The 14,189-nt window shown below is 63.1% G+C and overlaps 1 protein-coding gene across 7 annotated transcripts; it reads right to left on the minus strand.

Annotated features, from left to right (window-relative positions):
- On the minus strand, positions 1-8,655 carry AP3S2 (adaptor related protein complex 3 subunit sigma 2). 7 transcript variants are annotated; one of them, XM_059823940.1, is made up of 6 exons: positions 8,542-8,655; positions 8,091-8,182; positions 7,886-7,997; positions 5,208-5,279; positions 1,524-1,631; positions 1-914 (listed from the first exon to the last, which is right to left on the minus strand). In XM_059823940.1, the coding sequence occupies exons 1-6, from the start codon at positions 8,608-8,610 to the stop codon at positions 786-788; spliced, it is 582 nt and encodes a 193-aa protein (XP_059679923.1). In that variant the 5' UTR covers positions 8,611-8,655; the 3' UTR covers positions 1-785. The 7 variants fall into 7 exon arrangements, with proteins under 7 accessions (XP_059679923.1, XP_059679922.1, XP_059679924.1 ...); XM_059823939.1 differs by having other exon boundaries at positions 1-947; XM_059823941.1 differs by having other exon boundaries at positions 1,512-1,631.
- Between the last annotated feature and the right edge of the window lie 5,534 nt (positions 8,656-14,189).

Genomic DNA, 14,189 nt, shown 5'->3' on the forward strand with positions numbered 1-14,189 from the left:
CAGGTTGACACGGTGGTTTATTAGGACACAGAGACATGCTCCAGGAGGCCCCAGCCTGGCCTGGCCCCGAGCCTGCAAGCTGGCTGCTCTTCCCCGCAGCTTTCGGCACAGGCTTGCCCAGCCCAGGCAGAGGCAGCAGGCAGCTCCCTGCCCGCTCACTGCCGGTGTCTCCCAGTCTAGCAGGTACCACCGCTGCTGGCCCCGGCTCCAGACCTCGCAGCAGCTCCGATGAGCAGCCCTGGTTGGTACCAATCCCAGCCTGGGGTGCCAGACCCAGCGAGCAGGACCAGGGCGGGCATGGGGATGTCGGGCAGGGGACAGCCCAGCCCAGGGAGGATGGAGGAGATGACAACCTACGGCTCCTCCAGGAGCCACCAGCTACAGGTGCATTTTTACAAGCAGGAATTCCAAGAAGTGCTGGGAGAGGCTCTTCCCCCCACAGGGAGGAGAGAGGCTGCACATCCATGGGGAGGGAAGAGGAAGGGGAAGGAAGGCCACCTTTGTTGTTGGGAGACCAGAGAGCAGAACCAAGCCCAGGTCCAAGGTGACAGACAGGCGGGCAGCACCACCCCATTCTTGCTGAGCCCCACACCCCATCACCGCTCCCTACCCTCTGCCAGCCAGCACAGGCCCCCCGGCATCACACCATCCTGCTGCACAGGCCGGGCCAGGGTGGGCAGAGACCCAGGAGGGGCACAGGGAGCCCAGCGGAGCCCAGCTCCTCTCCCCCAGCCAGCCCAGGCCACGGCCCGCGTGCGTGGGCAGCCCTCCCCGCCACGGGACGCTCACATGAACTGCGACAGGTTGGGCACTTTGATGTTGATGTCTCCGATGTTGATGTTGCGAGGGATCTCTGGCAGGTTGATGTTCTTCACAGCCGAGACCGCGCGGGAAGGAGCGGCCGAGAGGCCTCCCTGCCGACGGGAGCGACCAGTGACCACCAGCCCCTCACCCCTGCAGCCCCGCTGCGAGGGGCTCCAGGCTGCTCCCGGCTCAGCCCCGCACTTTGCCGCAGGAGCATCCCCAAACCGAGCCCTGCCCCATGCTGCCCTGCCTCCCCTGAGCCCCAGGGCCCAGCCACGTCCCCCCACGCGCGGCTCGGCACGGGCACACCCGGGGAGCAGCCCCCACGCCTGCCTCCCACCCCACTGACAGACCTGGTCCTATTAATAGCACAGGATCGGGAGTGACAGGGGCAGCACGGTGCTTCCCTGTGACAGGAGCACAGCTGCGTGTTCACAATGACAGCACAATCAGGGGCAATAAACTTTTCATGCCTCGGGTTATTAAACTTGATGGCAACAGCCATTTCCACGCTCAGGCTGCTCCCTACGCTCCTAAACAGCACGGAGCACAGCTGGGGAGGGATGCTCCCAGCCCTCTCCCCAAGGACTCAGGCAGGGAGAGACCGCGGGTACTGGGGATACCCCATATGCCCCAGCTGCAGACCCCACAGGCAGCCCCCCTTGCAGCCTGGAGTACGTCAGCCTCCCACGGGGGAGAGCCGCAGCATTGCCACTCACCTCCACCTTCTCCAGCTTGCTCTGGGCCTCCACCTGCGCCACGATCTCGTTCATGTTGGTCTCCAGCACCATGCCGCCTATCACCACCTCCTGCAAGATGTGGTGAACCTGCGAGGGAAGGGAAGGGAAGGCTGTGAACCAGCCCGGCCCGCGGACCAGCCGGGAGCAGCAGCGGCCACAGGACCTGCAGGCTGGTGTGAAAGCACATCGGGGGCTGACGTTTCCCCGAGAGACGCAAATCCAGCCCCATCCTCTCCTCAGCCCACACAGCCGCAGCAGCTGCCTGCCCGGAGAGCAAGAGGGCAGCCATGGTCCTCAGCACAGGGGGAGTCCAGCAGCCCCATTTACTGCTCGTACTTCTGCTCTAGAGGACACCTACCGCAGGGGCCGGAGCAAACATCGCCCACCGGACCACTATGCACAGGGCAGCCCCCGGCGAGGGTCCGACCCGGCCTCCTGGCACACCCTGGCCGCGCCATCTCCGACACCTCAACTGAAGTTTAATCCCCCCCTGGGCCGGGACCCGGGTCATACCCACGAACCCCGCCTAGAAAAGCGTGCTGGAGAGGAGCCCACAGGGCAGCAGAGACACCAGGGCTTCCCGGAGCCACCGGGCAGGAGACTCCTTCCCCAGACCAGTTTCTTCTACCCAGAAAGCCAGGCCAGAGCCCAACTTCTTTGCTTCCTCTTAGGAAAGACGGGACTGTGACACACGCTCAGAAAAAGCACGAAACTGCTAAGAGATTCTGTTCCCTTCCCCAGGGTCCGCCCGGGTCCAAGGATGAAACAGAGCAGTCTCAACAGATAATGAACAGATAATGAATTTATGGGTCTCTGGTTACTTCCATGAAATAGGCTATTACTGGAAGATGGTTAAGTTATTACATCGTTTTATGGCTTCAGGAGGGCAGGCTGCACTTGTAAACACAGTGTGGCAAATACTGCCAGGGCAATGCTGTGAAAAATAAAGCAAGTTAGAGAACCTGCTAGAAGGGGGAAACCCGGTTTTGTGCAAATGGCGAGCCCGATGTCCCGCAGGGCTCCCTGCGGGTCCCGTCCTGCTCCGACAGCACCAGGAGCAGCAAGGTTTGCGGGATCAGCACTGCACAGGGCTAGCCACAGGCAATCCAGCACCTTTCCCGGGACACCCGCAGCACAGGAACCGCTGTCCTGCAGCTCAGCCTCAGCTCACGCCAGCCTCAGCTCACGCCAGCCCCAGCAAACACGGCACCGGACGGTGCTAGCAGCTCCCTGCAACAGGAGAGCATCTGGGCCGCAGGAAATGTTGTTCCTTCAAGACCTGGCTCCAGCCCAAGTTGGACCAAAACCAACAGGGCAGAAATCCCAAGCAAGCTTTGTTTTCCAAACCGAAACACAGCACTTCCTGAACAAACTGTGTCCTCTCCGGGACCTTGCAGCTGCTTAGCGAAACTCACGTTCTCCTCCAAGGTATGAAACACAACCAGGGGCTGGGCAACAGCCTCCTCTGAGCCTCCCCACGGCTTCATGGCTCCAGCCTCCCCTTGCAAAAGAGGGATCCCTGCAGCTCTGAGGTTGCTGCTTCCAAAGCTGACAGCCTAAAAGCACTGGTGGCACCGGTGCCTGAGAACCACAGACCCAACAGCCCCATCCGGCTGCCTGCTGCAAGAGCAGGGACCCGAAACCCACAGGAGCTCTCATTTCACAGACCCTGTGCTGCATACAGAGTGTAAGGTGTGTCTTAAGGCAGTTAATAGAAAAATCACAGGACCCAGCCAAGGCTGCACCCAAATCCCAGCCAGAGCCTGCTGGGCTGGCGATGTTCACAGCCAAAGTCCCTGCTCGACAAATCAGCGCTTTCCCACTGACGTTGGCCTCATTTCTCCTGTTCTAGTCGGGAACTCGCAAGCCCCGCAATCCATCTGCCTGAGCGGAGGGTAGTGCTGTGCCCTGCGTGGCTCTTGACAAACTGAACTCCTGGAGGCAGGGCTCTGTGGGAGTGCTGGGGCAGCATCACAGCCACAGAAAGCCCTGCCCGGGCATCTAAGAGGCAAGACCCGGGGACCAGCGGGACACACCTGCGTATTCCCAGCACCCCTACCACCGCCTGTCTGCAACCAAGCTCTTGGAAGCACGGGCACTCAACATCAACACATCTGAGAAATAAACACATGCCAAATATAGAGAGAGAGACAAGAGGACCAACTGATAGTGGCCAAGGACTGAAGTCAAGGCTGGGAAGCCGTGGGAGCACAGGACGGGAAGTAAACAAGCCTGACTGGTAGGAGAGCCTCGGGGTGACGGAGCCCAGGGCCTCCCCTATCAGAAACCCTCCCGACTCCTGTCTCTTTTGAACCCTTTGCTTGGCAGCGGAGTTCAGAGGAAGGGCAATCCGTGCTACTGCTGGCAAAACAGACAAGCAACAGGGTAATCTCTTCTGCCTGGGGGTTGTGGATTGAGTGTAAAGCTGCTGGGTCTTGGTCACGCCACAAAATAAGTAACTGAGAGCGCATCCTCCCCCAGATGTGGCCAGAGGTGATCTGGGTGGCTGCCGTCACTTCTCCCACCGGTATTCCTCCTTCCTTCTGACTTCCTCCTTCCTCTCCTTTTGCTTGCTTTGATAAGAACGCTTTTGCTGACGAGATAATCAATGTTGTAACATTTCTGAAAGTTTACAGCCGGGCAAATTATGAAATCAAAGTCGTACTTAACCAGTTGCTAGTACATTCAGCTGATCCAGATCACCTTCTAAAAAGATTTGCTAACTCCATTCCTCTGCCAGAGTTAATAAGTTGGAATCACTAACAGAAAGCGAATGTTTTACAGCCTTATTTTTTCCACTCCTCTTTCTTGTTGGCATGTTTTGTCTTCAACAAAGCAAGAAAACCCTTATCAACAGCAACACAAGTCCAACACACATCAGCTAAATCTCTCCTTTCTCCAAGCATAGTCCCAGCTATCTTCAGCCCCATCTATGAGATGATCAAAGAGACTAGGACTCCGCCCAGAAACTCTGTCCAGCTAAAGAGGAAACATTCAAGGCTGTGGCTCAAACAAAAGTTTACCAAACACTTTGTATTCCAAACACTCCCATTGTTCCTTACCTTTTTTTTCCTGCAGCTCCAGTAAAATGTTAGCAAGACTCCCAACAGGTCCCACAGTGCAGTGAGAAGAGGCAAAATGCCCCTGCACAACATCAGAGCCTGCCCAGCTCCATCGGCGCCAGCCCGTGCGGAAGACCGAGAGCAAAGCCTCCGTGTGGATCCCTGTCACTTGACTGCACAGCTACCCAGCGTCGGTGACAATCACCAGCCCACAGCCAGCCCCCCATCGCTGTGCTGCGGCCGGGAGCGCAGCCTCAACGCAGCAATGCAGTCGGCAACGGGGCGAGCGCTGGGACCCGAAGGCTAGCCTACCCATGGAGGACTCCGAACAGAGCCCAGCAACTCTGATCTCTTGGAGGACACGATGTGAGCAGCTTAAGAAGACCCCATGCTGATAACCTCCCCACCCAGGATTTCAGTCTCTCCCCAAAAAGTGACCCCTAACATCCCAACAACCTCTCCCGAAAAGCTCCGGAGCTCAAGGCCAGGCCGGCTCCTGTCGCAGGAGCACAGGCTCTAGGGAGGGCAGGGCTCTGGGGCAGCCAGGCACTGGGGGAACAACGGCGCTGGCCCGGAGGAGCACACAGAGCCTACAACCCACCTTGTCCATGTGGAAGATGAGGTCCAGCTCACAGACGTTCTCAAAGCACTTGTCCAGCGTCTCCACAAACACCTGAGGTGACAGGAAGGCAAGGTCAGCACAGAAGACCAGCGCAAGACACTTCCTGCACACAGCCCCAGGGCCTGCAGGCGAAAAATCCGCAGCCCCAAGCAGAAACTGAGAGCACTCGCTGCGCCCCAGGCTGAGTGGGGACAAAACCCTCTCTACAATCCCATCTCCCTTCAATGGCAGCAAAATGCCTGTTCCCAGGGCAAACACAGGCAGACCCAGCCCCGGGGGCTGCCCAGGACCCCCAGCACCGTAGCAGCAGCCCGAGGCAGCGTGGGGTTGGGGGATTGCCATGCGGGCACCGGCGCCAGTCCTCGCTACACCACAGAAACCAGACGAAGAAGCCCAGACCTGCCTAGGAGAGAGATTGTCTTGGCAAGGGACCCGCAGCTGGAACGAGAGCCTGGCCCTGGCTGGGCCGGCTGCAAAGGGAGGGCACAGCGGGTCCAACCCGGGCAGCACGGAGGGCGGCTGCTCCTCCTCCGGCCCCGATGGGCTCGCTTGCGGCAGCAGTGTGTACCCACTCGCTGTTGCCTTCAGGCATTGCCGGTGCTGCCCGCACACCCGGAACCTCTCGTTGCAGGGATGTGATCCCAGCCCCTGCTCAAGGGGCCCGGCACAAGGTCAAGGGTCCTGAATACATGGGACTTGGCTGTTATGGGGGAAATCCCAGGTGTCAATGTCCTGATGCGCCGCAGCGCTGGGACAACAGCTTTTTGCCATGTCCGGGGCAGGGCTGCAGCCCACCAGGACAGCCTGAAAGGGGCCAAGTTACGGGAACTGCATGATCACAGGGCGGGTGACCCGAGCAGGGCAGGCAGCTCCTGCCAACCCCTATGCTGACACTCTCACACCTGCCGTTAGCCGGATTTAGCAAAGATCCCTTTACGAGTCCATGGTGTTTGAACATAATTTTAAAAACACACTTGTAGTTTTGGGCCCCTCACTACAAGAAGGACATTGAGGTGCTGGAGTGTGTCCAGAGAAGGGCGACAGAGCTGGTGAGGGGTCTGGAGCACAAGTCTGATGAGGAGCGGCTGAGGGAGCTGGGGGTGTTCAGTCTGGAGAAGAGGAGGCTGAGGGGAGACCTCATCGCTCTCTGCAACTGCCTGAAAGGGGGTTGTGGGGAGGGGGGTGTTGGTCTCTTCTCCCAAGTGACAAGTGATAGGACAAGAGGAAACAGCCTCAAGTTGTGCCAGGGGAGGTTTAGACTGGATATTAGGAAAAATGTCTTCACCAAAAGGGTTATCAAACACTGGAACAGGCTGCCCAGGGAAGTGGTTGAGCAACTGTCCCTGGAGGTATTTAAAAGACGTGTAGACGTGGCGCTTGGGGACACGGTTTAGTGGTGGACTTGGCAGGGTTAGGTTAACACTTTTTGTTTGTCGATTTGTTTCCCCACCAAACTAAGCGGGGAAGTGGACAATTCAGAAGGGAGAGCCACCTTGCAGGAAGACCTGGATAGGCTGAAGAGTGGGCTAACAAAAACCTTACGAAGTTCAACAAAGACAAATAAATGTAAAGACTTGCACCTGGGAAAACATAATCCAAGAGTGCAGCACAGTCTGGGATCTACCTGGCTGGGGAGCAGCTCTGTGGAAAGGGACCTGGGGGTCCTGGTGGACAACAACCTCACGACGAGTGACCAGCGTGCTGCTGTGGCAAAGAAAGCAAACAGGGTGCTGGGCTGCATCAACGAGGGCATCACCAGCAGAGATAAAGAAGTCATTATCCCACTCTCCTCAGTGCTCATCAGGCCACACCTGGAATACTGTGTTCGGTTTTGGTCCCCGCTACGCAAAAAAGATGTGGGCAGGCTGGAGAGGGTCCAGAGAAGGGCCACAAAGATGATCCAAGGACTGGGAAGCCTGCCATGTGAGGAAAGGCTGGGAGAAGGGGGTTTTTTCAGCCTTGAGAAAAGAAGGCTTAGGGGACACCTTATCACCCTGTTCTAGTATTTAAAGGGCAGCTACAACGAAGATGGAGATTCCCTTTTTACAAGGAGTCACATGGAAAAGACGAGGGGTAATGGGTGCAAGTTACTCCTGGGGACATTCCGACTGGACACAATTTTTTTCACAATGAGAACAATCAGCCATTGTAATAATGTCCCCAGGGAAGTGGTGGATTCCCCAACATGGGACACACTTAAGATTTGCCTGGACAGGGTGCGGGGCCGTCTTGTCTAGACCATGCTTTTGCTGAGTAAGGTTGGACCAGATCATCCTTGAGGTCGCCTCCAACCTGGTATTCTACGATTCTATGATTAACTCGATGATCTTAAGGGTCTTTTCCAACCTAAATGATTCTATGATTCTATTTTTTAAAGAAATTCATTTGGATTGACTTCCCCTGCTGCTTCCAGGAGGAGGAGCTGTGCATGGGCTAACGGGCGTACAGCTCCCCCTCCCATCGCAGCCGCCTGAACAGCTTCTCAGTCGCCTCCAGAAGGGCCGGCACGGAGGTGCCACAGACACAAAGCGCCCCTGAAAGGTGTCGGGGCTGGACTGCCCGGCAAGGACTGTGCTTTGGCGGAAGGCACCCGCCGGCCGCCCAGGGCTGAGCAGAGTGGCGGCCCTCGGGCAGCGAACCTGACCACAGAGACCGACCTGGATGAGGTCCAGGATGCCCAGCTCGCTCTCCGAGGAGTCCACGCAGAAAACGAAGTACAGCGTGGCGTAGTGGCGGTAGATCAGCTTGTAGTCCGAGCCGCCAAACAGACTGCGGAGACATGAGGAGAGGCGAAGGGCCTCAGGAGGGGGGCCGCAGCCCAGGCACCCCCCCAGCCGAGGGGACAGCCCTGCGGAGGGTTACCTGCCGCACTCCAGGAAGTTGCAGATGTGGTCGTCCCGCTTCAGCACCAGGTGGAAAGTCTCTCGGATAATCTGCTGCTGGACCTCCTCTGCCTGCAATGAGGCGAGAGCAAGCACCCATAGGCCCACGGCCTGGAGGACCCACGGCCCCCGCTCTGCCCCGAGGGACGCCGTGAGCCGGCGGCTCCAGGCGAGAGGCAGGTCCCAGCTCCCCCAGCCCTGGCACCGCAGGAGCAGCGGCGGGGGCAGCCCCGGGTGACCCGCCCGTGGGGCCGTGGGGCACCCCGAGGGCCCAGGCCAGCGGCCGGGCTGAGGCAGGCAGGGCTCCCCGGCCCCACAGCGCTCGTCCCTGCAAGCCAGGGTCCTCACAGCCCCGGCCGAGCCCCCCGACAGCCCCAGCCCCACAGCGGGTCAGGCTCCCGCTGCCGCCAGCCCCGGCCCCGGCCCCGCACCAGGTGCTGGTAGAAGCGGACGAGCCGCGGCTTGCCGTGGTTGTTGAACACCAGGATGGCGTTGATCATCCCGGCGGCTGGACGGGCCGGGCCGGGCGGGGAGCAGAACCGGGACCGCAGCCGCCGCAGCCTCCCCGCAGGAAACCCCCTCGCCCGCCCCGGAAACGCGGCGCCGGGCAGCGGGGCGGTGCTCCGGCCCGGCCCCCGGTGGGCTGAGCCCGGGCGGCCCCGCGGGGACCCTGCAGCCCCGCAGCAGCCGGACCCGGCCTCGGCCCAAGACGCGGCGCCGGGGACCGGGGACCGGAGCGGGGCTCGGGGACCGGCCCGTCCCGCTGGACCGGGCTTAGCGGGGGCGCCCGGAGCCCCCTCTCCGGCGGTGCCCGGGCGGGGGCGCAGCCGCTCTCCCGCTGCAAAGGCCGGGGGCTCCCCGGGGCCGGACTGCCGGACCGGGGCCTGCCCCGGCCCTCACCGGGACAGCGACAGCCGCTGGGGCAGACCGGGGAGGGGGCAGCCGCTCCTCCCGGGCAGCACCGGGGCGGGGCACGGGCGGGACTAGAGCCGGGCTGCGCTGCCGCTGCCCGCGCCGGGAACGCGCTGCCGAGACCCCCCGCCCGCACCCGCACCGGCTCCACCGCTCGGCCCCCGCCCGCGCCGCCAGGGGGCGCTCCAGCCCCAGAGCGACGGAAGCCGCGCGGGGCCACGCCGCGGCGGAGCCAGCGGGAGGGTGCGCAGGGGGCGGGGCCGCTCGGCGGGGCGGAGCTCGGCGGCAGACCACGCCCTCTCTTAAAGCGCCAGCGCCCCGGCCTGCCTGGAGGGATGGTGGGCGGGGTCACCGGCGGGGTCAGAGGTCACCGGCGGGGCCCGGCGGCGGGGACTGCGGTGCGGGCGGCCGAAGCAGACCCAGGCCTGTCCCCGGCGGGGCTGCTGCCCCCGGCACCCCACGGGCCGGCCCGCAGCTCTCCCTGCCTCTCCCAGCGGCGCGGCCCCACTGCCCCGCAGCCCCACTGCCCCCTGCCCCACTGCCCCACAGCCCCGCAGCCCCACTGCCCCACAACCCACTGCCCCACTGCCCTCTGCCTGCTGCCCCACTGCCCCGCCAGCCCCTGCCCTGTCCCCAGCAGGAGCTGCCAGGAGGGGAGAGGCCCCCAGGCCCACTGCGTGGGGACAGCCGGGCCGGGCCGGGCCATCGAGGGCTTTACAGGAGGACACTCAGCTGCGCGCCATTTTCTCTGCTCACCGCAGCCCGACGGCTCCCCCCGAAGCCCCCCGGGACCAGGCTGGCGCTGCTGGCCAAGGTGCCCAGGGTGGTCTGCTGATGGCCTGGGGGGCTGCTCGGGGCGGTGGCCGCTCCCCTGGGCTCTCCTCCCCGCCCCGGGTGAATCTCCCGCTGCAGCGTCGTCACCGTTCGACCGGGCCGAGCCGTCAGGGTTGCTCAGGGGGACGAGTGTTATTTACGGGGCCACCAGCCTTGGGTTGTCCCCAAACCACAGCACGGAGGAGTTCCTTCCCGGTGACCAGCCGCAGCGGTGGAGGGGTCACACCCAGAGAGCCTGCGACCCCCCGGGAGCACTACCGCTGCACGGGCACCACCCGCAGAGAAGGAATTGTTGGATCTCTGAACAGCTCAATCTGCTTAAGAGTTATTGCGAAGAGGAAAGGGGGAAGGAACCACACACGACAACTGCACTTGCGCCAGGTGCTTTTTAAGGACCCGGAAATCACAAAGCAAACAGCAAAGGGTGTGTGATCCCCGATTAGTGTAAAGAAGTCGCACAAGCAGGTAGGGTGCAATCTAAAGGCCACAGCGTGGCCGAGTTCCGAGTAGCCAGGGACACCAAGGGCAAAAAGAAGAGGATTCCATGTGCAGTACAGAAGCACTGGAAGAAAGGGGGAGACAGGGGGAAATAAAGATCCGTAACTGAATGGGGAAAGGGAGGAAATAATCAAGGACAGAGAGAAGCCCTCATTGCTCCAGCCTTCCTATAAAAAGGTTGTTTGTGAGCAGGGGTTTAACAACATTAACGAAGGGAGAAGGAGGGCAAGGCAACGCAGAGGAGAGACGGGGAAAGGACATCGAGGGGCACCAGGTTTGGAGGAGGGTGATCCCAGCACCCGTTTTTAGAATACAGAGGGGAATTGTCCCCGGGGCCGTGCTGCCATCCTGCCCCGGCGCCCACTCCCGGGGCGATGCTGAACACGGCACCAGCCGGTCACCGCATGTGCCCCAGGGGACGGTACATTGGTAACGAACGGTCCATGAGGATGACACCAGTGCAGCAGGAACCATTCCTCTGATGGGGAAGCGGTAAATGCCACGTGCCTTCATCCCACCGAGGCTCTCCACACGCCTCCACGTGAAGCCCTCATCAGCAAACTAACGAACCCTGCCCCGCAGAGGAATGCCGGGTAATGGCTCAGCTGCACGCCAGAAGTGGTGGGCAGCAGGACACGCCGACGGGCAGCGGCTGTGCCAGAGGAGGCACTTCCAGCGGGGCTGGCCTGGTCTAGCCCGTGTTTCCCTGGGGACCTGGAGCAGAACGTGGGGTCACCAAAACAGCGGGTGGCATCGAGCTGGGAGGGACCCGAAGTGCTGAGAAGACAAGCTCCGGACTCAAAACCATCTCGACAAATTAAAGATGTCACCCAAACCCAAGCAGCTGACAGTCAATCGAGAGCAGCGCGAGGAGCTGCTCTGCGGGAGGACTGGGCGACGCGAAGGGGCGAGCAGCCGGCGCAGAGCAGGGCTGCAGAGGGTCACGGTTGCCACCTCCGGCAGCAACCGCGGGGGCTGCTGCAGGAGGCAACTGCCACCTCGCACCCCAAGCGTGGCGGTCGCTGGTCTGCTGAGCATGGGGGGAGCCCCGGCCGCAGCCGGTGCCCGGTTTGGGACCCTGCGCTTCACTGGGGATGGGGGCACATAGCGGGGATCCAGGAGGGAGCGAGAAGAATGAGCCCAAGGACTCGGCCCGTAAGGAAAGGAGAGGGGAAGTACTTCAGGTGTCCACAAAAGCTGGCTGAGAGGAAACGTGGCAACACTCTGCTGCCACGTACGGGATGCTACAGGTCGAGAAATCAAGAAATCGGCGTAGACGGCAGCAAGATCTCCCGTTTTCAGCAGTTCTGGCGGCAGAACCTTTCTCGCTGGAGGCTGAAGGCCGCGTTAGACGAAGGGGACCTCTGGGCGTCCCCAGGCCCAGCTCCAGCGGCCTCACCGGGGGCTGGCGGCCCCGGGCCCCGGCCGGGCTGTGGGTGCCCCCGGGGGTGGAGACCCCCCACCGCCGCCGGCAGCCCGTCCCCGGGCTGGTGCCCTCCACCATCAGGGCACAGCCGCGGCGCCCAGCGGGGACATCCCACAGGGTGGCCTCCAGGGAGGGTGGGAGGCACCGGCCTCGCCGGCCTCCGCCGGGGGACAGCGGTTGGCTGGGCCTCCACTCAGGGGCACCGATTGGCTGAGCTTCACCTCTTCCGCCTCCGATTGGCTGAGGCGCCTGGTGGACCTCAACTGCAAGAGGCTGTGGGTGCACCTGGCCCGGCATGCTGATTGGCTGAGGCAGCTGCAGCCTCGTGTCTCCACATTCTGATTGGCTGAGGCGGCTGCAGCCTCGTGTCTCCACATTCTGATTGGCTGAGGCGGCTGCAGCCTCGTATCCCCTCATCCCGATTGGCTGAGCCCGCTGCAGCCTCGTGTCTCCTCGTCCCGATTGGCTGCTCCCCGACGGGTGGGTCGGCTGGGGGGCTGCTCCCCACCTCTGCCGCCCCGGCTCCCCCGGCCGAGGTCGCGGCACCCGCCGAGCCGGGCCCCACCGCCTGCGCTCGGGCCACCCCACGCCAGCGCCCGGCACCCCCCGCACGCCCCACTCCCCGTCCCGCCAGGGCGCTGGGCACGCCGCGGGCACAGGCAGCGGCCGGGGCGTCGGCGGGAATTTGAGGGCGCGAATCTCCTGCAGCCGTGGTCCTGACCCGTCGATACCTGCAAATACTCGCGCAGGCAGCCCCGGCCCTTAGCGGAGCTCCCGGGGTGAGGCGGGATCGCGCGGGAGGAGGGGGACGCCGGTTTGGGTGAAGGTTCGCGTAGCCGGGCCCGGTCTCCGGGAGCGCTCCGGCCTGGGTGGGTCGGGCAGCAGCAGTAACGTGACGGGGGTTGTTTGGCCAACCCTCCAACGCGCTCAGCGGGTGTCGGAAGCCATAAGCACAGGCGGCGGCAGCTTAAACGGGTTGGCGAGAGCGATTTTCACCCAAGAAGACAAAAAACCCACTGAAAACGAGAAGTGCGTTTGCCAGACAAAGGACCGCATTTTTAGACAAACTCTTTGCTGTGATCAGTCTGTCCGGCTCCACCTGCTTCCATGGAGATGAGAATCTCCGTCTCCCGACGCACCAGCCGGACCCCCGCTGCCTTTGCGTACACCTTCTTCCATTGCTCCCTCCACGAGGAGGAGACCCTCATCCTCCTCGCCACGGGAGCCAGAGCTCCTATACCCCGTCCGCAGCCATACGACGCTTTGCAGTTGCCAACCGCCCCCCTTACTGCGCCGCGCTGCAGCCCCCGTCCTTCCTGTCGGGGGGCTGCCCCCTCTGCCACCCCAGCCCCATCCCACCTCCCCGCCGCAGCAGACCCTGGCCTCTCCCTCCACCGCCGCCTGCGGCCTCCCTGGGGGGGCGGGTGAACAGCGTCCCCCTGCCACAAGACCCTCAGATTTCTGGATCATCCCAAATTCTCCCCGTCCCTTTCATTTTTGGGGAGAGGGGGGCCTTGCCATCAGCCGCCCCGCAAGCTTTCCGGGGCGCAGATGATCTTTCCTGTACACCTACCATCACCGCGGAGGAGAGCGATGCCCAGCAGCCGGCTGGGAAAGCGGGGTCCCATCACCCTTCCCCATGGACACGCTCGTCCGGGCGGCACGTAATGCCCCTCCAAGCATCCCTCTATGGGGTACCCCCCAAAACTAAGCGATAGTCATCCCCAGGATAAAGCAGCCCCTGGGGTCGGGGGTCCTGGGCGGCCACCGCGGAGGAGGAGACGCCGCACCGGCCCCGCGCTGCGCGGGGGGGGCCCCATCGGACCCCCCCATCCCCGTTACCGTCAGACGAGCCGCGCCCCGCAGCTTTGTTCCCCACAACCGGTACCGAGGGCGGACCCGGCGCCGGGGGATGAGCGGGCTGGGGGGGCCGGGGGCGGGGGGGGGGGTCGCGGTGCTCGGGAAACTTGGTGGGGGGGACGCGGGGGCACGGCGGGGAGATAAAGGGCGGCCGCCGGCGGCCGAGTTAGGAGGAGCTGTTTTGCATCCCTTCACGTCAGCCCTGCCTCATTCCCTCCTTCTTCCTTCCTGCGCACCCAGCGCCGGGCCCGGAGCCGCCGCCGCCGCCCCGCGGAGCCGCCGCGGGAGCGCACGGTGAGTCCCCGCCGCCGGGGTGTCCCCCCCCCGCCCCCGTCCACCGGCCGGGGGGGACCGCCGGTCCGCAGCCGGGGCCGCCGGTGCGTCGCCGCCTTCTCTTCCACTTCCACCTTCCCCCCGCGACGGAGACGGGAGCGATGGCGGCGGGAGGGAGGCGGGAGGGAGCGGGGGGGCCGCTCCGCACGTGGGTCCGCCGCCCCCCCCCCCCCCCCCGCCGCCGCCAAGTTTCCCCGTCGCCGCTCGCAAACTTTC

The sequence above is a fragment of the Gavia stellata genome, chromosome 13 (genome assembly GCF_030936135.1).
Source record: "Gavia stellata isolate bGavSte3 chromosome 13, bGavSte3.hap2, whole genome shotgun sequence".
NCBI classification, from domain to species: domain Eukaryota; kingdom Metazoa; phylum Chordata; class Aves; order Gaviiformes; family Gaviidae; genus Gavia; species Gavia stellata.

Excerpts from the sequence above, each read along its gene's own strand:
- AP3S2 (XM_059823939.1), bottom strand. The coding sequence starts at position 8,610 with ATGATCAACGCCATCCTGGTGTTCAACAACCACGGCAAGCCGCGGCTC. Across the intron at positions 7,998-8,090 it reads AACTTCCTGGAGTGCGGCAG|TCTGTTTGGCGGCTCGGACT; the intron begins GTAACCCTCCGC and ends ATGTCTCCGCAG. Across the intron at positions 5,280-7,885 it reads GCATCCTGGACCTCATCCAG|GTGTTTGTGGAGACGCTGGA; the intron begins GTCGGTCTCTGT and ends CTGTCACCTCAG.